We start from the raw sequence: 22,592 nt of genomic DNA on the forward strand, positions 1-22,592 counted from the left end.
TATTCAAGATGCTAATAACTACAGCTGAGGCCTAAAATAGTAGTCATATCTCTCTTCTCATTAACCTAACATTCTAAATTTAAATCTTTTAGAATAAATAATTTTAAAAAAAAATCTCATTTTAATTCCACGATGAAATGAAAACAAATCAATCTATATAGAACTCAATCCTTAACTCAATTCTTACTCTTCCCTATGAATTTAATTTTTCATTCCAATTTCGATTTCAATCACGAACCAAATACTTCAAAAAATTTTACCATTCCAATTTCGATTCCATTTCTATTCTCATTTTGATTACGACCCAAACGCCCCCTTAGTATTTAGATAATTATAATACAAATGGATGATCCATGCCAAATAATAGTTCACATGAGTGCATCTGAGAACGGAGTCCCCAGGTTCTTGAATCCCAGCCACTGGGAGCTTTGTACAAAGATTTGCAATCAATCCAACTAAAGAAATAAAAACAAAAGGAATGGCAATGCCAAGAAAATCCTTCAAGACTGAGCAGAAGACAAAATTGGGCGTGCCATGCAGCAAGCTTCATGGAGAAACAGATGCACAACCCCCTCTCAGGAGTCCACATTCAATCCAATTTTTCATTCCAGAGCTTCTGATACAGATCACTCGAACAAAAAGAAAAGAAAGGAAAAGAAAAGAAAAGAGAGAGATCATACACTACAAGAATAATGGCAGACTCAATAGAAAGACTCCAACGATTTGAAGGAGCTGCATGATGTCACGGTAACTGTGAGGAGATCCAGATTGAGCTGAGGTGGAATTTGAGGAGGGTGCCAATGAGGTGCCATTCAAGAAGGTGCCATTCTTCCCGCCGCTGCACATGAGAAACAAACATCTTAATTTGATGGCTTCAAGCTGGATTGACTTCCAAAAGCCTGTTACTCTGATCACCAAAAAGAAAATGACAGCACTACTCCAGAGCCAAAACCATGGGATAACAATAGCTCAAGTCAGCTAATCTCAAACAAAGTTCTCAAATTTGGTTTCAATTTTGGTTCCAGTCCCTTGAATAGAGACCGGTTTTTGTAATTTCCGCATTTTCGGTAATTTCATTCCGAGCAATGGAGTTTTAACAAGAAAAGTCAGAAAAACCAAAAATAAAGAAAACATTTTTAGAAAAAAAAAAATTCAAGACAAGTTATTTCACATCATTTGATTGTGGTTCAAGCTATCTAGGATCATAATTTATTTCGTCTAAGTCAGTTTCAAGCTGAAATCAAACTACGTTGAAGGCTTAATAGTGAATACCCATCCTAATGCCAAGAATGTTCTAATCTCTCAAGTAATATACCAATATCGCTCCATCATGAGCTGTCCAGAAATGTACTAAGATCGTATGAAATATATTAGATTTACCTATTCAATACCATATACTATTGCATGGTAGATCAAATGAATAAAGGTGGCTATCACCATAATCATGTGGGTGAGAAAACTAATGGGGATGAGGATGGTAATGTGATAAATCACCACCGCACCATGTAATTATGGAATGATTACAAAAAATAATAATAATAATTTTATAAAATATATTTTTATTAATTATTTACAATAATCTTTGTAAAGTATCATGATATCAACTATTTCAGAGGTGTTTGGATAAATTGTAAATTGGCACCATATAGCCTAAGGACTTAAATAAATAAAGATATCACTAAATTATCATATTAAAGAGTAAAACGAATCTATCAAAAAGGATCCATGGCTATTTTCAGCAAATTTCTATCAAAATGGACCGAGATCACCGAAACTAGATCAACCCAGTTAGTTTAGGCTGAAATTGACCAAAACCCGAAATTGCGGGTCACATTTAGTTCTCTCTAGGCTGAAACCAATCAGATTTAGCTGAAACTTAAAACATTGCTGTCTAAGACTCAAACATGGTAAGGGAACAAGAAGAGAGTACAACTCCTAGGCACAAAGGCCTTCTATTGCAGAATGATTTTACAAGGGCAGAAACCTCAAGAAAGTAACAGCAAATACTCAAGTACAATTTTCAACTACATAAAGCAAAGTATAATTGCTAGAGGATTAGGCCAAATCACTTCTAACCAGACTATCCTAATGAAGTGTATCAGAAAAATCTTTTGCTTCACAATATCCTAGTAGAAGCTTTATTTGAGGTGTTTGAATTGCTTTATTCAATGTTATTAGCCTTCTTCTTCTACGAAGCAACACAGGTGGCATTCCTCATAAAATGTTGGATTTGGCTTTTGGCTCCCTCTCCCGTTTTTTTCTTATCCAGGAGGGGTTACAGTGGGAGACAAGGTCTCGATTAAAATCTGAAAAAGTACAATTACAGCTATCAGTTGGCTCTTCAAACCAACTTCTCAGAAAACAAAGGGGTATGCCAATAAAAGAGCTCCAAGAATATTGCATAATATGATGTTAGCATATAATAGAACATCTTATATTTTATCAACACCCTTTTCAAATCCTATATCAAGATATCTAAGTTATTTGATTGTATAGAACAGGAGAAAGAAGGGGAGGAGTATGAAATCTTCTCTACCATTTCCTTTCACCTTTACTAACAAATGAATTAAAAAAAAAATGCCAGACTCCAATATCAGTTGGAGGATTTATATAACCTTTATCACTTGCTATATGCATTAAGTTATTAAACTAAACTGTCTGATTATACTCTCATGATTTATATGAGTTTGTATGTTTGGTCCTTTTTTGTGGTAAAACATATTTTAGGCCTTTACTGATGAAAATATATAAGACTACACTGATATTATGCCATGCCCACTCCTACAGGCCAGGCCAACTAAAACAAATTGATTGCATATGGCTTTTTCTTATACCATCTAACATATTTCTCTAAAAGAAAAACCAAGCATATGAGGAAGCAACACCGACATTAACGCTAGTCATTCATAAGCAATTGAAATTTTCACAGGAGCAAAAGGCAACATACCTTCCAGGAAACGTACAGTCACCATGGCCTGCATCAAAGGAAATACCCAGGCATAAGAAGTGCATCCAACAATTTTAAATAATTAGACCTCAGCCTCTGAGATCAGTACAATTATAAATGAATTTTGACTTCCTGAACCAATATACTTTGATGACAAAATGCTTTTATATTAATTGCATGCATGTGCAGACCATCAGCATACAGACATTTTTTAAGTTTCTGCAGACGGGATACAGCAAAAGTGAGTCTAACAACTTTTTGGAACCAAAATGTTCATAATATATCAATCAAACTAAATAGTGCACCTTAGCAATATTTTTGCACTCTGAGTTAAAACTGTCTACTTACATGATAAGAACATAAAATGGCTCATGTGTGGCATTTGAGAAAAACTTGCTACAATTACTAACATGTATAAACCTAAACAGTGCACAGTTGCATCCTCTCCTTGTATATCCTCTTATAGATGCTCAAAGCACACAAGTTCCTCCATTTCAATGGAGTAAGTGCCTGCCTACTGCCAGATTTGTGGTGCACAAGATTGGTGCTATGTTGGCATTGAGTAAATATATGAATACCTGACCATGCCAAAGCATTTTAAATGTATTCAGCTACACAAGTGTTGGAATGTGTAAACCAAATTGGTATTGCCTTGTTATTAGCAATGATCTTTAGTATTTCCTATGAAATTCACTTACAATTCCTCTATGTGTATAAAACCAAAGTGTCACTTATATAAAAATTAGAAATATGGCTCTTAGTATTTTGTGTAAAAAGATAGTTGAAGGGTTGTAAAATCCTCTATATAAAAGTATGTACTTGAGCCATTTTGGATCAAGAGAGCTGAAAGAATTTAAAACAAAGTTCAAAAGTTCTCTTCTACTAACAGGTCTACTCTCTTCATCTCTTGTGTGAGAAATACTATAAATAGTCCTCTCCTCCTCTATCTACCATAACAACAATGTTAGATAGGACGCATAGAATTAGTCTGCCAAACTGCTGGCAAAAGGCATGCTGATTGATTTTATATAGAAACATAGTCCACATACTACTGACTCATGAGGTGGGTAGGATACCAAATTCAAATAAGAAGTGAGGCATGGATGCACAAAAACCTTACTATCATCCAAAGCTTTTCTAGGAAGTGAAGTGCATGTACCGATCTAATAGTACATAGTAAGTAACGATGTGGAAAACCCCTGATAATAATGAATGGATAGAAAACTAATTTCAAGTCTGAATGTTTGGTGTGTGTGTGTGTGTGTGAGAGAGAGAGAGAGAGAGAGAGAGAGAGAGAGCTTCCTTACTTGGATCTGTGGTCGTTATGGTGGCAACGCCATTGAAGTAGCACGTCCCTGAACCCATCCCCATCCCATGGTAGTACGCATTGAAGGCATACGTCGCATGCGCCTCCACCGTGTCAGGATCATAGCAGGGCTGACCCTGCATCAGCACAGAGCAATCCACCTTCCCCGGACCGCACGCCCAGTCGAGCGCCGCCTGCAGCAGCTTCGCATCCGCCCCCTCCTTCGCGATGCAGTACGTCTGGTTCGTCGTGTCGTTCGCCAGCAACACCCCGGACCCCGTCAGGTGCAGCGTGTAAACCGGCACCCCATTCGCATCGAACAGCCCCCAGTTCCGCTCCGACACCGCCCCGGGCCGCTGGTCCTCGTCGTACAGCTCATAAATGTAGGTCGGCACGGCGATGCCCGGGTGCTTGGGGGTGCCGGTGCTGTTGAGCACGTGACGGATGAGGTTGCTGTTGTAGGTATCGGCGTTGTCGGCGGTCGCGTCCGGCTCTTCTGACGGGTCGCCCTTGTGGGGCCAGCCGGACTCGAGGACGACGACGGGGACGTTGGTGACGTTGAGATAAGCCATGGCGAAGTAGGCCGCGTCGACGACGGCGTCGAAGACGTTGGTATAGTGGAGGAGAGTGTTGGCGTCCACGGCCTCCTTGTTGGGCGGTAGCGGTCGGAAGAGCGCGTAGTCCAGAGGGATGACGCCGTTGGATTGCATGTAGTCGTAGTAGGGGTAGACGTTGAGCATAAGGTAGGAGCCGGTGGACTGGAGGAACTTGAGCATGGGGACCATGACCGGCTCTAGCGAGCGGTTGAAGAAGGCTTGGGAGGGGGGAAAGGAGTCGAGGATGATGGAGGAGGAGTGGGGGGTGGAGACTTTGATCTGGCGGTCGAGGTTGGCGGCGACGAGGGCGGAGTGGACGTAGCGGACGGCAGGGACGAGGAGGGGGGCGGCGTTGGGGAGGGCGGTGAGGACCTCGGAGCCGACGGCGACGGCGGTGATGTTGACGGCGGGGACGTGGGCGACGACGTTGCGGGAGACCCAGTTGGCGGCGGTGGCGTTGGACTGGCCGACGGCGAGGAGCTGCTCGTTCGGGACGGAGACGGTGACGCGGATGCCGCTGTTGGCGAGCGCCGCCAGCATGGCCGGGTCCGCGTCGTACAGCCGCACGTGCCGGATCTCCTGCGACTTCAGCAGCGCCACCACCTGCGTCGGCGACGGCATGTCCGACAGCGCCGTCCCGACGTTCACCCCGATGTACGCCCCTGCGCACGTTAGCTCAAAACCATAAGAAAATGCTATAATGCGCTCAGACCGAACGAAAATTTATATAAAACAAAGTAAAGTGATTTATTATTCGAATAGAAAGAGGCAAAAAAAAAAAAAAAAAAAAGGACTCGTTGATGATGATGATAGCTACAACTGATAACGTGGTCCAGCGGAACAAAAACCGAAGGCTGGTTGGCAGACCAACAAACGGGCCGAAGGAGACAAGTGGGGACGGAGGTCACGTGCGGGCAGAGTGCCCAATGACAATAGCTCTGAACTCTCGCGAAGAAACAGCGTCATCGACTTTTCTACGACAACGTGATATCCGCCGTCCACTCCGTGGTCTCCAATCATCCGAACAATGGAAACCGCATAGAGATTTCTATACGAGCGTCCGCCCAGCTTGGGCCCACTGGTAAGCATACGGTGTGCGACTTCCCCCACACAGGCATGATGAGATCCGTTCCCCGGGAACCAAATTTCGCACAGCTATAAAGACATCATTAAAGCCAAAGGGTCTTTATCCAAAAAAAACCAATATGCCGGACAAGAACCCAATTGTTTATATATTTATCTAATCTAATTAATCCAACACGATGAGGATGAAGTCACGAAGCATCTGGATCATTGGCCGTTGATTAGAGCTCCGGTAGTGGGGCACAGCAAGGATCTAGTTAACAGGACCATCATCATTCTCATGGGTCAATCACAAGGTGAGGATGCGGATTTATGACATTAAGATATGTCGCGTAATTACGCAAAGTTGGCATAAGGTACGTCTTTCCGAATACGTGCATTAAAGCTAGGTCCCAATCTATGATCAACAGAGTTTAACATGGGACCCAGCTGACCAGTTTGATGAATGTCTATTAGTATCATAGTATGTTTGTGGGACCTACTAGTCCGCTGCCTGGTTGCCGAGGAAATTATTGACGCTATAAAGATCGGGTCTCTTTGATTTTTTTTTCTTTTTTTAAATTTAAGAGAGATACGCTGCAAAACCTGGACCGGACCCCACCACTGCAGCATCGCAGTCAATCACATCAGAAAAATGAGTCAACTCGCTGCACTCGGACGAACTCGGACTCCGAAACGAGTGATTACCCCGAAGATTTTTCATTAAAAAACCTATCCATAAGGTTCAATACGTTATCCCAACATCACACGCTACTTTAATATACCATGCCCTAAGATCGCATCATAGCATCAACGGTCAACCAGTCAACCCCGAAATCAAATAGAAAGGTGGTGAGGTGTTTTGATAGATATATATATATATATCGCTTCAGAGGTATGTAATTTCTGGAACAAGGAATGGTAATGGAGTGATTACCTCGTCCGGTGACAGGTGAAGTGTCCTGGCCCCCTGGGTTCCACTAGAGCTTAAAAAACCTAGTAATGTCGGCCCCAATAAATTACACCAAATATAACCAGCAACTACTTGAAGGGAAAATATGGCCAGCGTACTCGATTGGACAAGAATAAGATGGACTTGGGGAAGGCCAAACCAATCAGCCAGTCAAAGGACTATTGCTTCTTCCACAAAAATAAAAGAAAAGACCCCATCCACCACAGGTCTACAGGGCTACAAACACTGGACTGAAATAAAAATACAGAATGGAAACAACTAATGCAAAATATCTGTAGAACATCTGAATCTTGGAATAGATGAGTACAAAACGAGAGGGCTTTTACAAAGCCCATCATATTCAGTTAAGATTGCTGGCATGATCCAAAAATGCCGAAGAAAAAAAATCCAAAGATTTTTTTTTTTAACCAAAAAAGAAAAGGAGAAATATAGCTCGACACCAGAGAAGAGATCAAATAGCCAAATGAAATGCCACGAAAAAAAGCTCGTGAACTGAATCGAACTAAAAAAAAAAAAAGACAGAGAAAATATATTTTGACATTATTAAAAGAAGAGAAACGAACCTTCGTCAGCATGAACCACTGAGATCGCCAGAAGCAGAAGGAGAAATGGCGCCATCGATTCCATCAATTTCCCTTCAAAGGACGAACACTTCTTCCCTCCAATAGCATAAAGCAATCGACTTGTGAGGATTAAAATAGATTAAAAAGCAGAAACTGAGAGCTCGAAGAGATCACCGGAGGAGGGGAACAGAGGAGAAAGAGAAACAGAGAACGAAAGGAAAAAAGAACCCCTTTTTCCGCCACTTCACAAAAGAACTGAAAAAAAAATAACAGAAAAATCTCCGTAGAAGAAGCGAGAAGGAAGAAATTTGAGAAGAGGAAGGAGGTATTGAAGAAAAAAGAAGTCTTTTTTTTTTCCCCTGGTGTTGAGTGAGCTTGGAGGAATGTAGCCGAGGGGAATACAGAAAAGATCAAGCTTTTACATTAGTGGGGGACCAAGAAGAGGAGGGAGTGCTAAGGCTGTCTTCTTCCAGGTACTCCCATCCCTCGATCACATGTCGTCTGTCAGAGATCGGACGGCGCAGACTGCGCCGCACATCGGATCGTAGGCCGAACGTAGGCGGTGGATCTAGAATATGGGACTGTTAGCCGTTTCGAGGCACTGCAGGAGCACGCTGGTTTTGGGCTTAGGGCAGGGGAAAAGTAGACCCCACCGAGGCCAAGTGGTGACGTGGCGACCAGCTAGAAGCAACGGCCATATTTCAGAACATGGACACAGCTTTTCCATTTTTTTTATTCTTATTTATGCATTCTGGTGTCGTTGCGAGAGGGGAGTGGAGTGGGCGTGTGTACGAAGGAGACCCCGGCGAGGGGGAACGGTCTGTTGAGAAAGGTGGCCCGCACGAATCAGGAGGGGACTTTAGATGGATGTGATGGTGGTGGATCGTGGGGATGGAGGCCTGGTCTATTGGGTTTTGTAGCCGTTGGGCGATGGTTTCGTTTTCCGAGACTGGGTTCTGCAGCAGGACTTGGCTGGACTAGATTTTGTCTCCGGCTTGGTGTTCGCTGGTAAAAAGGCTGACCCGGCCGAGCACGAGCGCGTTCAGCTAACGTTGGGTACGTACATGCCTAGGGATAGCAATCGATCCACCAATCCATCAATCCAACCCACTCAATCCATACATGGGACGGATAAATAGACGAGCTAAATGAATCTTGGGATGAAATGGATAAAAAATCTAATAATCTACAGTAGATATGAGATGGATGTGGATTTATGCCAAATTCATCTCAATTCGCTCCATATATATAAAAATATTAAAATATCATTATATATATATATATATATATATAAAAGATATAATTTAAATTTTTTATTAAAATTTATTCATTTTGATCTCTCTCGACAGGATAGGGCAGGTGACTGGTTTATGAATTTTGTAGTGAAATGGGTGATGAGGAATAAAATCACCCTATTATGAGTGATAGGGCAGGATGATGAGGATGCGGGGTGGGGGTGGAGGCGGGGGAGCAAAAATTCACTCTATACCCACCTCATTTACATCCCCATATATGCTATAGTTTTAATAGTACTATCAACTTCTATCAAAAAAAAAATAGTAATACCAACTAATAGTATACACGTGCCGTATACTTTTGTGATTATGTTATGGATCATTGGTTACAAAAATCACAAGCAAAACAGTCGAGGAGGCTTTTAATCTCTCTCTCTCTCTCTCTCTCTCACAAATCCCTTTACAGATAAAAGTATGTGTACGCCTCATATTGATCAGGCCATTACAAGGATCAAGACAGCTAGCAATCTCAAGTTTACTTCTAGAAATAGAGGGGGGTGGGTGTAACATCCCGGCCCAGAATCAAGCCCAAAATCCAAAATCAAAAAAAAAAAAAAAAAAAAAAAAAAAAAAAAAAAGAAACAGAGGAGGAGGAAGACTCCTAACCGGAGTCTTCTTCCTCTCCGTTACCTGCGGAATCGGACTCAAAGAGTCCGACTAGGATAGGAAATCTCTTCTATAAAGATCCCCCGTCCTCCCTTAAGATTTTACGACAAAAATTTCAAAGAAATTCGAGGGATTTGAGAGATTTTCTCAAGGAATACAGTGGGTGGTTGATCGGAAGAAAAGGGGTTCGCCGGAGCTCTTCTCAACCGCCGGAGCAAGGTAAGTCCCTCCCCTTCTTCCTCTCCCTCTTCCCTTTCTTCCCTGGCCCAAAGCCTCGCCGCCGGCCACCGTCTTTGCCGAAAATCAGTCGCGAAAGAATCTCCCTGTTTTCCGATCTCTTCTTGATTCTCCCCGGCCGAACCCTGCCGCCGGCCGTCCGCTGCTGGCCACCGCCGGCCGAACCCCATCGCCGGCCGTTGTCGGATTTCCGGCCAAGCCGTCGGAGCCCGAGCCACCGGGGGGGGACCTCACGGTCCTCCCCTGTTTCAGCCAAGGGAGGCCACGGGAAAAGAGAAGAAAAAAAAAAGAAGAAGAAGAAAAGAAAAGAAAAGAAAAAGGAAAAAAGAAAAAGAAAAGAAAAAGGAAAAAGAAAAAGAAAAAAAAAAGAAAAAAGAGGAAAAGAGAAAGAGAAAAATAAAAAAATAAAATAAAATAAAAAGAAGAAGAAGAGAGAAAAATTTTTCTCTCTCTACCTTCTCTCTCTATATTTTCTCTCTCTAGACTTTTCTCTCTCTTTACGAATTTTATCTCTCTAGAATCTTTCTACTCTCTCTCTCTGATTGCATCATGAACCCTAGGATAAAAATTGAGATGAAAATAAGATGACCTGAGATTGCTCCGAAATTCGTGCGGTAGTCTAATCCCAGTCCGATTCTATTCGAAATTTGTAACACTTGATTCATATTGAGTTACCCTGATAGGACCTCTGATGATCTCGATCATGAGTGCCTCATCGGAAGGATACGAAGATTTCTCTCTCCACTTTCTCTCTCTACTTTCTCTCTCTAAAATTTTCTCTCTCTTCATGGATTTTCTCTCTCTAGAAGTCTTATAAATCAGTGGAGGATCCAGATACATAGACAAGTCCTAATTTTGGTTAATCCTAAGAGAGATCCTCGATCTGTGTTATTAGGATCGATTATCGGTAATTTTCTCCATATATGATCTTTATATTTGATCAGGGTTATGAAGAGATGATTGTCTGCAAATGATATCGAGTGGAATATTTTGTTAAAGAATTCATAAATCAAAGAAGAACATTGATTTTTGTGTTTGGATCAGTCACCGGTAAAGGTAAGAATCCCTGTACATGATCATCATTATATATGTTATTTTACCGTTGGTTTATCTCATTGGTTTTGCATCGTCGGATTTGAGATTGATGAAATTATTATATCTGAGATACTGTTATTTGATTTTGAGCATGAGTATGTTATGTTAATATATATGTATCAGAGATTGATGGCATGATTATATGGATATGACATATCTGAATTGATCATAATGCAAGACAGAATTGATTGATGAATACAACACATAATGATTAAATGAAAAGAAAGAGATATATGGTATGGACTAGCCTTGTCATGTGGAACAGCCGGTCAGGAGCTTATGCCTGGGACAGCCCCCACTGGCTTACAGGTGGATCAGCCGGCCAGGAGCTCATGCCTGGGACAGCCCGCCAGGAGCTTATGCCTGGGACAGCCTCTCACGGGCTTTGGTACATGGGACAGCCGGCCAGGAGCTCATCCTGGGACAGTCTTGAAAGACTTTTTAAAGTGGATTCGATCCGGATGATAACTGAGGTATAGACTTGGATAGTCCAGAGCCAGAAAGAAAATGTTAAAAATCATGTGATTATGAAAAGAGAAATGAAAGATAAGGCATGAAACAATTGTTGAACAAAAGTGTTTTACCTGTTAACATATGATGATGCATCTATTTTGACAAGACAGAAAATTTATGAATGTTTGCATTATTCTGGACATTGAACATGAGATTTTATATTTTATTGCTATTCTTTATTTTCAGACTATATTACTATATCAGTGTGATATGGAAATTCTTAATGGGCTGTAAAGCTCATACCCCTTCATCTTTCTTTTCTTTTCAGAGATACAGGATGTTCATGATTGGCTATGGCTTAGATTTATGGGTGAGCAGATGGATAGATAAAGTGTTATAGTACCTGATCAGAGAACTGAAGAAATTTAATTTGTACCTATACAAGATTTTATGAATTATTATTGAAATTAATTGTTATAGATGTTAAGGTTGTAATGATTTATTTTGGCCTTGCATATTCTTTAGGGCTTGCTCTAAGGAGTGTGCGGCCATCACGTATCCGACCCGAGTGTTGGGTTCGGGGCGTGACAGAATGGTATCAGAGCATAGGTTATGATCATTAGGGATTATGATATAAGTGATTAGAATATTATAGAGTGATATTAGAGCTTAGGTTATGATCATTGGAGATTACGATATAAATGATTAGGATGAGATAGAATAATATCAGAGCTTAGGTTTAAGATCACTAGAGATTATGAAGAGATATTAAAATTTTATGTAAGATCAGTAGGATGTGACAGAGTGGCATTTGAGCTTAGAGCTTAGGTTACGTTTATTCGGAGACAATGATACAAGTGATTAGGATATGACAGAACAGTACTAAAACCCAAGTTTAAGGTCACTAGGGATTGTCATATAAGTGATATCAAACTTTGGGATTATAATCACTAGAGTATGATTGATAATATCAGAGTTTAAGATTTTGATCATTAAAGGTATGGTAGAATGATATTAGAGTTTAGGTTATGATCACTAGAAAATATGATTTAAGTGGTATTTGAGTTTAAAGTTATAATTATTCAGAATTATAATTTTAGTAATATCTGAACTTAGGTTATGATCACGAGGAACATGATAGATATAAAAGAGAAGATTCAATATTTAGAATTCAAATCAATAGATATTAAGATGAAATTTATGCATAAGTGACATATGATATTTATAATAGAATTGACGAGTTATATCTTAGATTTCAATTAGTAAGGTTGACCTAAGTATGAAAAGAGTTGACCTTGGAATAAAGTGGGAGGTATTGATAAGTTATGTTGAGTATACTAGATGATTTTATGATTGAAGATCGTGATACTTTTCTAATTTCGATGATAATTGTCTGATGCGTTATGAATTTTGGATTTATCAAAAGAAAGTTAATTAGGGTATGGTCTAAGAAGAAATTTTATCATATGAGAGAGAAATATTTTTTGAATATTGAACCTATAAGAGGATCATATATGAAACTCAATTTTAAATAAAAAATATACTTGAATTTTATTATGAGAATATGAGATACACATCTTGGTAAAATTTTTGGTTACTCAAAATATCATATTCTGAATATGATTCCTTGATCTTTCAAGTTGCATTGAATTTCAAGTCAAAAGTTTACTTTTCTAAGTGGATCAAAAGTATTTTGATATTGTTGTTAAATTTAAATATATATATATATATATATCTAAATGATTGTAAGGTAAATCTAAGGTTAACTCCAATTGATTCTAGATATGTTGGATTCTTGAAGAGTGATGAAACTTATACAATAATTTCAAATATAGGAAGTAGATCAAGATTTAATTTTTATATGCTATGCCCAAAGGTAGTAAAGATGAAGAAACTTAAAATTTTGTCCTAAGTTTTATCTGAAATTTGAAGGTTGGATCTATTCTGGATTGATCTAACATATAAGGATATTTTTATCTTTAATATAATTATATAATTTGATAAATTAAGATCAGAGTGCGTAGCAAAAGCATGGTGGGTTAAATTGATTAGAAATATTAATTCTTTGATTCTGAAGATATTATGGAATACATTAGTTGTAAATAAAGAATAATTTTTAATCTGATCATAGTCGGATAATTTTTGTTAGTAGGTTGCTTCATTATAGATAATGCCAAGAAAGTTTAGATATCTCAAGTTTATTAATAGCTTGATAGTTCTGATATTAGTTCAAACTTAGAATATCCTGACATAGATCTCATATTTTTTTTTTATAACAAGATCATGAGAAATAAATAATATATATGACATTATCGTAAGCTTGAGAATGACATGAAGAATTTATACTTCGAAATATATTTTAAACAATATAACTTAATTTCGAGGATGAAATTATTTGAAGGGGGGAGAATGTAACATCCCGGCCCAGAATCAAGCCCAAAACCCAAAACCATACCAAAAAAAAAAAAAATAGAGGAGGAGGAAGACTCCTAACCGGAGTCTTCTTCCTCTCCGTTACCTACGGAATCGAACTCAAAGAGTCCGACTAGGGTAGGAAATCTCTTCTATAAAGATCCCCCGTCCTCCCTTAAGATTTTACGACAAAAATTTCAAAGAAATTCGAGGGATTTGAGAGATTTTCTCAAGGAATACCGTGGGTGGTTGATCGGAAGAAAAGGGGTTCGCCGGAGCTCTTCTCAACCGCCGGAGCAAGGTAAGCCCCTCCCCTTCTTCCTCTCCCTCTTCCCTTTCTCCCCTGGCCCAAAGCCTCGCCGCCGGCCACCGTCTTTGCCGAAAATCAGTCGTGAAAGAATCTCTCTGTTTTCCGATCTCTTCTTGATTCTCCCCGGCCGAACCCTGCCGCCGGCCGTCCGCTGCTGGCCACCGCCGGCCGAACCCCATCGCTGGCCGTTGTCGGATCTCCGGCCAAGCCGTCAGAGCCCGAGCCACCGGGGGGACCTCACGGTCCTCCCCTGTTTCAGCCAAGGGAGGCCACGGGAAAAGAGAAGAAAAGAAAAGAAGAAGAAGAAAAGAAAAGAAAAGAAAAAGGAAAAAAGAAAAAGAAAAGAAAAAGGAAAAAAAAAAGAAAAAAAAAAAAGGGAAAAGAGAAAGAGAAAAATAAAAAAATAAAATAAAATAAAAAGAAGAAGAAGATAGAAAAATTTTCTCTCTCTCCTCTCTCTACCTTCTCTCTCTACATTTTCTCTCTCTAGATTCTCTCTCTTTATGAATTTTATCTCTCTAGAATCTTTCTACTCTCTCTCTCTGATTGCATCATGAACCCTAGGATAAAAATTGAGATGAAAATAAGATGACCTGAGATTGCTCCGAAATTCGTGCGGTAGTCTGATCCCAGTCCGATTCTATTCGAAATTTGTAACACTTGATTCATATTGAGTTACCCTGATAGGACCTCTGATGATCTCGATCATGAGTGCCTCATCGGAAGGATACGAAAATTTTTCGAAGATACTTTCTCTCTCTACTTTCTCTCTCTAGAATTTTCTCTCTCTTCATGGATTTTCTCTCTCTAGAAGTCTTATGGATCAGTGGAGGATCCAGATACATAGACAAGTCCTAATTTTGGTTAATCCTAAGAGAAATCCTCGATCTGTGTTATTAGGATCGATTATCGATAATTTTCTCCATATATGATCTTTATATTTGATCAGAGTTATGAAGAGATGATTGTCTGCAAATGATATTGAGCGGAATATTTTGTTAAAGAATTCATAAACCAAAGAAGAACATTGATTTTTGTGTTTGGATCAGTCACCGGTAAAGGTAAGAATCCCTGTACATGATCATCATTATATATGTTATTTTACCGTTGGTTTATCTCATTGGTTTTGCATCGTCGGATTTGAGATTGATGAAATTATTATATCTGAGATACTGTTATTTGATTTTGAGCATGAGTATGTTATGTTAATATATATGTATCAGAGATTGATGGCATGATTATATGGATATGACATATCTGAATTGATCATAATGCAAGACAGAATTGATTGATGAATACAACACATAATAATTAAATGAAAAGAAAGAGATATATGGTATGGACTAGCCTTGTCATGTGGAACAGCCGGCCAGGAGCTTATGCCTGGGATAGCCCGCCAGAAGCTTATGCCTGGGACAGCCCCCACTAGCTTACAGGTGGATCAGCCGGCCAGGAGCTCATGCCTGGGACAGCCCGCCAGGAGCTTATGCCTGGGACAGCCTCTCACGGGCTTTGGTACGTGGGACAGCCGGCCAGAAGCTCATCCTGGGACAATCTTGAAAGACTTTTTAAAGTGGATTCGATCCGGATGATAACTGAGGTATAGACTTGGATAGTCCAGAGCCAGAAAGAAAATGTTAAAAATTATGTGATTATGAAAAGAGAAATGAAAGATAAGGCATGAAACAATTGTTGAACAAAAGTGTTTTACCTGTTAACATATGATGATGCATCTATTTTGACAAGACAGAAAATTTATGAATGTTTGCATTATTCTGGACATTGAACATGAGATTTTATATTTTATTGCTATTCTTTATTTTCAGACTATATTACTATATCAGTGTGATATGGGAATTCTTACTGAGCTGTAAAGCTCATACCCCTTCATCTTTCTTTTCTTTTCAGAGATACAGGATGTTCATGATTGGCTATGGCTTAGATTTATGGGTGAGCAGATGGATAGATAAAGTGTTATAGTACCTGATCAGAGAACTGAAGAAATTTAATTTGTACCTATACAAGATTTTATGAATTATTGTTGAAATTAATTGTTATAGATGTTAAGGTTGTAATGATTTATTTTGGCCTTGCATATTCTTTAGGGCTTGCTCTAAGGAGTGTGCGGCCATCACGTATCCGACTCGGATGTTGGGTTCGGGGCGTGACAGTGGGTGCTTCTTCTCCAAAAGGGGTGAAGCAGACAAATTAAGCTTAAAATGAAAAAGAATACAGCATCAAAATGTGAAAATCTTCAAAGGGCCTGAGTGGCCCAAAGCACCACTGCGAACACACTTTTTGGAAAATTTTCTTTCCTACCATACAACGTACCTTCCTTCCATATTAATATGCAGGAGAAAAAGTCTGAACCTAAACCTCTAGGGGGAACAAAAGCATGCCACCCACCCCAAGTATAACATCCGAACTTGCCGAGCCTGTCATGAAACGCATGCTCAGTGCTGCTGTTGATGTCAACCCTGTGAACAAAATAGTAGTCCAGTGGTGATTTACTTGATAGCCTGTGATAGTATCGCAAGCATTGTAGAAATACCGATACAAAATATATATGATTTTATTTGAGTAAACAAAAAAGGATTTTATGCAGGATAAGGATTTTACTTACAAACCGATGGAAAAGCCGTATAGTAAAAAAAAAATAATGAGAAATTGATTACTGAAGTACGTGGTATCTGGCATAGTTACCTGAGTCTATATATATGTGTTTAACATCGTATCAGCATTAGCTGCACCAAAGATAGCCGCTAATCTCGTTTCTTTTTGGCAGATCGGATTATTGGTTTCCTCAATTAACTCGTAAATTTTTCATAAATATGGAAGTATGGAACTAATAGATTTTAGCATGCCAGCTCTAGGAAAACATATAGATGCTTGAAAGAGAACCCAAACCGATGGGGATGTATTATGCATAGGCTTTTGTTTGTTCTAATATTTAGTTAGGGTAGCCACCTCTCAAGAGAAGGCCATAGTTGACCTTAAACAATAATTATGGCCCTTGAGGTGTTGCGAGCCAAGCGAAATTATAAATAGAGTTTTGACTTTTTAGTTGGTGTGTGAATGAAATACGTTAGCTGACTTATTCTTGACGAGTGTGGGTTCTTCGCCGTGCACCTGATGCACCGCCGGGAGCGATGCATCATGCATACAGTTCAAGCTTGCGATCACCAGGAAGAGGAACAACACAACAATTCTCTGGAGCGAAGACCATGCCTCTAATTAAACTGGACTATATGAGTCCTTTCTTTGTGGAATATTTTGGATGTTTGATGCTGGAATATGGGACAAGGATGGAGAAAGGCAGCTGTCTGTATAGCTACGCAAGTTTCCCATCTTCTCGTTTATTAGTTCAGCAATGGCAAAGGTTAGCCTTCGTATGTTTGCATGTTTTCAAATGTCATTCACGTTTTCCTCATGAGAAGACTTGGACGGGGCCAACGGCTAGACCTGAGGCCGGCCCATGTTTGAAGCCCAAGGGGTAGCTTGACTTGATTGATGGGTTCGGATCCAAAAGTGGCGGCAGGGAGCCCGATGGCGCGTTTCATCAATGAATTGGTGCGCGTTTTCGTGGGGTGGTTTGCGGCGACTCCTATACGGTTGGGGCAGCTTGCATGCGTTTGAGGGAATGCTCCTTCTCGTGGGTTAGTGACCGTCCATTTTGGTCGAAAAGCGGACTCATAAAAGGAATTCTTGTTCTAAATTTGACATTTTGATGCAGAACTTGGTTTTCTGGTTAAAAGTCGTTCTTTTTTCTGCACTAAAAACAGGGGTGCAGGCAGTGGAGCCGGACCTGAAGAGCTCGACAGTGACGGTGACGGGCGTGTTCGACCCGGCGCGTTTGGCGGCGTACATCCACAAGCGGACGAGGAAGCACGCCGTAGTGTTAAAGCAGGAGCCGGCGGAGAGGAAGCCCGAGGCGGCGCCGGTGAAGGCCGACGGCGGGGCGGAGGACAAGGACGAGAAGAAGGCCGACGCCGGCGAGAACAAGGATCAGGAGGAGGACGGCGATGGCGAGAAGAAAGAGGACAAGAAGAAGGCCGCTGAATGAGGCGGCGAAGAGGTCAAGAAGGAGGCTGGAGGCGGAGACGGCGAGGAGAAGGATACCGGAAAAAAGAAGGACAGCGGCGCGGTGACGGAGGCTGCCGTTGTCGCCACCGCCGCCGTGGACTTGAGAATATATGGACACTTGAACGGCCATCTAATAACATTTAGAAAGATTTCCCAACTCCCTTCTACCTTATTTCTAAATCTACAAATGGCAGCCCATCTTCTCCGATGGAACTTGGCGAGTCTATATACATTTACTTCACATCATTTCTCAAAAAAAAAATTACTAGGGTAGATCCCCATCATCTTGCCGACTATCTTTCATCTTCGCTTCTTCACTGGCTAACTGCGATATTACAGATCAAGCCGATTTAGATCGATGAGACTTAGTCTAATCGGCATTCAGAGTGATAGAATCCAACCAAATCAGCATTCTACCGACTTGGTCCGATATACAATCGACGACTGATCGATGACTATTCGACATATAATCGATATTTGACTGACTTGATTCGACTTGTGATCAGCAACAAATCGATACTTGACCGACAAACTATGCAGCACCATATCGACTATCTGAATGCCATATATCTAAGGATCAAACAATAGTTATTCGATACGAACAATAACTATATGCGAATGGAGAGTACAATAGTCGTCTATAAGCGGTCCATTACTCGATCGGTCCATTACTCGATCTTAATAGCAGTAAATGAGATAACCGCCCACTAAATGCCATAACTCCTACGTCCTGAATGTTTAAAAGCTGGAGTTACACGATAATGGCTCTGTTCGCTCTATATAAACTGATAAATTATGGAGAACCGTATAAAACTAAGCTAACTTAATTATAATTAAGCTTTTGGACTCTCATTTTTTGCCTTCGGCTATGTCCTTTCTCCAACTGATTTAAACATCAGAGGCTTTTTCACCAAATAACTTTCAGCAGGAAGATTTGTTTTATAGATCTCTCGCCGTCCATCACTCAGATGCAACAACTTGACTAGCTCATCGAAGATCGGCTGCAACAAATACTATAATATTAAATAAAAATATACATATATACATAATATTAGATTTCTTCTGTCAAATTTTCTAGCTAGAATATCCTTGATTTCTATCATCTCAAATATCTGCACAAAAATATGATTAAAAAGTTAATTAGGCATATAACAATGTGGACTTGTATTTATTTTTGCACTCTCATTTGTATAAGTTGTCCTACACATTCTAAACTAATTAATTTTTTTTAAAAAAATCTACAATCACTCATCCGTATTCACAACCCAATGGATTTCATTAAAAATTTTAAAATAATAAAAATATTGATACTTTCTCTCTAATTCACTTGTTTTATCTCTCTTATCTACAATTCCTTGAACCGTCTTTTATTTATTTATTTTTACTTACACATGGATTTCACATGTCCAATTGCTTGAATATAACTCTAGATCACCATCAGCTATTTCACTTTCCATGCAAAAGGTGTACGAGGCCTTTTTTTTTTTTTTTTTGAAGAAAAGGAAGTATATATATGTGGTTAATGTTATGATAAATTGAGGTGTTTATTGTTATTCGATTTTTATCGAAAAGGTTGAGGAGGGTGTTCAAGCGGGTTCCTTAGGAATTAAGTAAGATGTGGCTTATAAGGCTTCACCATTGTAGGTGGGGCACTTCACTCCCTTTTTCTCTCCACACACCCCCCCACCCCCCCCCCCCCCCCCCCCCCCCCACAAAAAAAAAAAAAAACGTCCACCCACATATTCTCCAAGAAGGAAGGTAAATGTTGTTATGTGCATGCATATGGTGAGAAATATAACTAAGGTATTCGAGAAGAAAGGAAAGGAAATTTTTGTTTCTTACCATTTGGAGCAGGTGCTTCTGTCACAGTTTGAAACTTCGTTGATGCTACTTTAGTTTCTGCGTGTGAAAAAAAAAATCAAATAACATATTTTTATAATTAATATATCCTAGAAATTGTCATATCGGTTGGTCGTATCACAATATTTACAAGCATCATGCAATACTGCAGTGTAGAATTGGCAGAAAATTTTATAGCTAAAATTTATTGGCGTAGTTAGTTGGCACCTCTTTCCTGAAGGCTTATCCTTGATTCAAATCTTAGGTTTGCTTTAAATCTACTTATGACAACATCCAACAAATCTAACCTCATCTCCTCAACAACTGATTACTGTTGATGTTAAATCTTGTTACGAAATCTGTCGCATTGCATCTCTTCCAATTGTTTCAATGCAGTGTTCTTTTTGACTTTTAAACTTTCCAACCACATATCATATGTAGCAAAAGAAGTTCATCATTTGTTAGAAATAGAAGCCAAGATGAAAATGAGAGGAAACCATAATTGCAACACATATAAATGGGAAAATTTCATAGATTAGAGAAGTGATGATATCAACAAATGGAGAACCATGCCCAACTCTGTCTACAACAAATTTAGAAAATGGGAAATAGGACACATGATGAACCCACAAGGACGAGACAGAGAGCAAGGAAGTTTTCCACAATGCTTCAATTCATTATACCTGCCATCGATCGCCTGAAATCACTATAGATCATCATGACAGTTATAACAGCTGTTATTTGCCCATATCTTGCTTTTATATATATATATATATATATATATATATATATATATATATATATATATATATATATATATATATATATATATATGTATGTATATATATGTATGTATGTATGTATGTATGTATGTATGCATGCACTATTTCATTGCTACAATTTTTTATTATGCTGGAACATAACAATCAATAACAGAAAAAATAACTGCATTATTTCCTCAAACCTCTGTCCACCAAATACAAAGTTATTCTTCCAAGCCCCAGAAAGCTTTAATTTTTTGAAAAAGAAATCATTTTGCTTAAGCTACTGTGCGTGTGCGTGCGTGTGTGTGTGTGTGTGTGTGTGTGAGAGAGAGAGAGAGAGAGAGAGATGATTACTGGTTACATGAGTTAACTTGTTGCACCAGGAGGTTAGGTCATCCTTGTAGCTACATTTGTTAGGCAGCCTGAGGGCCTCCTCCCTGGTTGTGTGCAGGTTCTCTACGACTTCCGAATTGTTGAACAAGGTGCAGAAGCAATTGGGACTTGCGGCAAGAATCGTTTCTACCGCTTTGCAGCAAGTTTGAGAGGGATTCTCATGGTTAGGCACTCTTGGCACGGCAGCAGCATCTCCAGGCAGGGGAGCGTGTCAGGGAGCATCGTATCGTCGTCGTAATCATGCAGGCTCGCGCCCATGGAGGGCCATGTTGAGATTAAGAGGATTGCACCCAAGATTCGCTTGGAAGACATGCATGGTTCCTGGAAGAAAGGCAGAGGTTGGCTCATTTCAAGCATGCACGTACGTATGTCTTTGGATTCTATTGTACCTCCTCACCACCTTTCCTTGTCTTTGTTCTTATCGTGTTTGTTTCATTCTCTTGTTTGCCTGTGTGTGAGGGAGAGTAACCGCTCGTTTAAAGAGTGGTCTTATTTTAGATGCATTATAGAAGGTGGATAGGCGAGTTCGGAACGGCGCGTTGCGGGGAGTGGAGACCGTTACAGTCGGTGGGCTGCTTTGGCGTTGTCATGGGCCCAAAGAACACTGGCCTGCCTTGACATTCACAATAGTTTGGGGCCATTATGGGTGAGGTGTTAAACGGGTAAACCATTATCCTATTCCCCCGCTGGGGAAAGGAGTAGGACAAAAAAAGGTTAGACGGGACGGATTGAATGGGCCAGATAAATTTGTAAAAAAAAAAAAAAAAATTCCATACAAATTGGGCAAATAAAAAGTATAAAATAAATTATAGTATTTTATATAACTTATAAAAATCAAGAAAATATAATATAGTAAATAAATTTTAATAATAATAAAAATATAACAAGCAAAAATATTATTCTTTAAGAAGTCCAATATCTTTTAAATTAAGAAAAATAATTAACTAAAAAAAATGAGTAACTAAGCATTATATTATGTAATCTTTTGTATGTTCAATCTTTCTCGTGAGTGAAGCGATTAAAGCAAAAGTTATGAAAAAAATTTCAAAAGAAGTATATATACTTGGATTGGATTTGGTACGCTCTATCATTAACACATTAACCTCAAACCCATTGTAGGTTGGGTAAGAATCCGACCCATTGGGGACAATTAGGGTGGGTGATCTAGGATGGAGTAAATTGCCATCTCCATGGGCTATTCATCGAGCACTTTATCCACTCTCTACCAGAAAAGGAAGAGTAGGCTACATAATGTAGTGGTGATTTGATTATGGTAAACATAATTCATCCATGTCATCTGCAAACCAAAAAATGTCCATCCTTTAGAAGGAACGTGTTGATTATGGACTGAGGATCAAAGGGTAGGAAAGGGGAATGACGCTGGCTTTTTTTGAGTCCTCTCGGACATGATATTTCTTAGAGAGAAAAGTTTATTTTTTTATCAAGGCAAGTTTTGTTAGACCAGGATCGGAGATTCATACATTGTAAAATAGAATCTTCAGAGATTGAAAAATAAAACAATCTATTTCTGAGCTAGAGGGAGAGAAGTGGGGAGAAATTAGAATTTATCGGTTGCTTTGCTATATTAATAAGAGTTTATCGGGCAATACCTGAGGTCTTAAAAAAATTGCTACGGGTACTGCCATCGACCTCGGATG

The 22,592-nt window shown here is 39.6% G+C and overlaps 2 protein-coding genes across 2 annotated transcripts; both read right to left on the bottom strand.

The window, feature by feature from the left end:
• Nucleotides 1-561: 561 nt before the first annotated feature.
• On the bottom strand, nucleotides 562-7,798 carry LOC105048501 (glucan endo-1,3-beta-glucosidase 3). Its single transcript, XM_010927817.4, has 4 exons — nucleotides 7,448-7,798; nucleotides 4,255-5,511; nucleotides 2,948-2,975; nucleotides 562-838 (listed from the first exon to the last, which is right to left on the bottom strand). Exons 1-4 carry the CDS (start codon nucleotides 7,509-7,511, stop codon nucleotides 682-684), a joined length of 1,506 nt encoding a protein of 501 aa, XP_010926119.1. The 5' UTR covers nucleotides 7,512-7,798; the 3' UTR covers nucleotides 562-681.
• Nucleotides 7,799-16,092: 8,294 nt separating this feature from the next.
• LOC105048502 (non-specific lipid transfer protein GPI-anchored 8) lies at nucleotides 16,093-21,333 on the bottom strand. The gene is given in 4 exon segments (XM_073261071.1): nucleotides 16,093-16,332; nucleotides 19,781-19,837; nucleotides 20,896-21,102; nucleotides 21,105-21,333. Coding segments are annotated over 4 exon segments (558 nt in total). The 5' UTR covers nucleotides 21,292-21,333; the 3' UTR covers nucleotides 16,093-16,225.
• Nucleotides 21,334-22,592: the final 1,259 nt, after the last annotated feature.

This window comes from Elaeis guineensis, chromosome 7, assembly GCF_000442705.2.
Source record: "Elaeis guineensis isolate ETL-2024a chromosome 7, EG11, whole genome shotgun sequence".
NCBI lineage: Eukaryota > Viridiplantae > Streptophyta > Magnoliopsida > Arecales > Arecaceae > Elaeis > Elaeis guineensis.

Excerpts from the sequence above, each read along its gene's own strand:
- LOC105048501 (XM_010927817.4), bottom strand. The coding sequence starts at position 7,511 with ATGGAATCGATGGCGCCATTTCTCCTTCTGCTTCTGGCGATCTCAGTG. Across the intron at positions 5,512-7,447 it reads AGTGGTTCATGCTGACGAAG|GGGCGTACATCGGGGTGAAC; the intron begins GTTCGTTTCTCT and ends TAACGTGCGCAG. Across the intron at positions 839-2,947 it reads GACTGTACGTTTCCTGGAAG|CGGCGGGAAGAATGGCACCT; the intron begins GTATGTTGCCTT and ends TCTCATGTGCAG.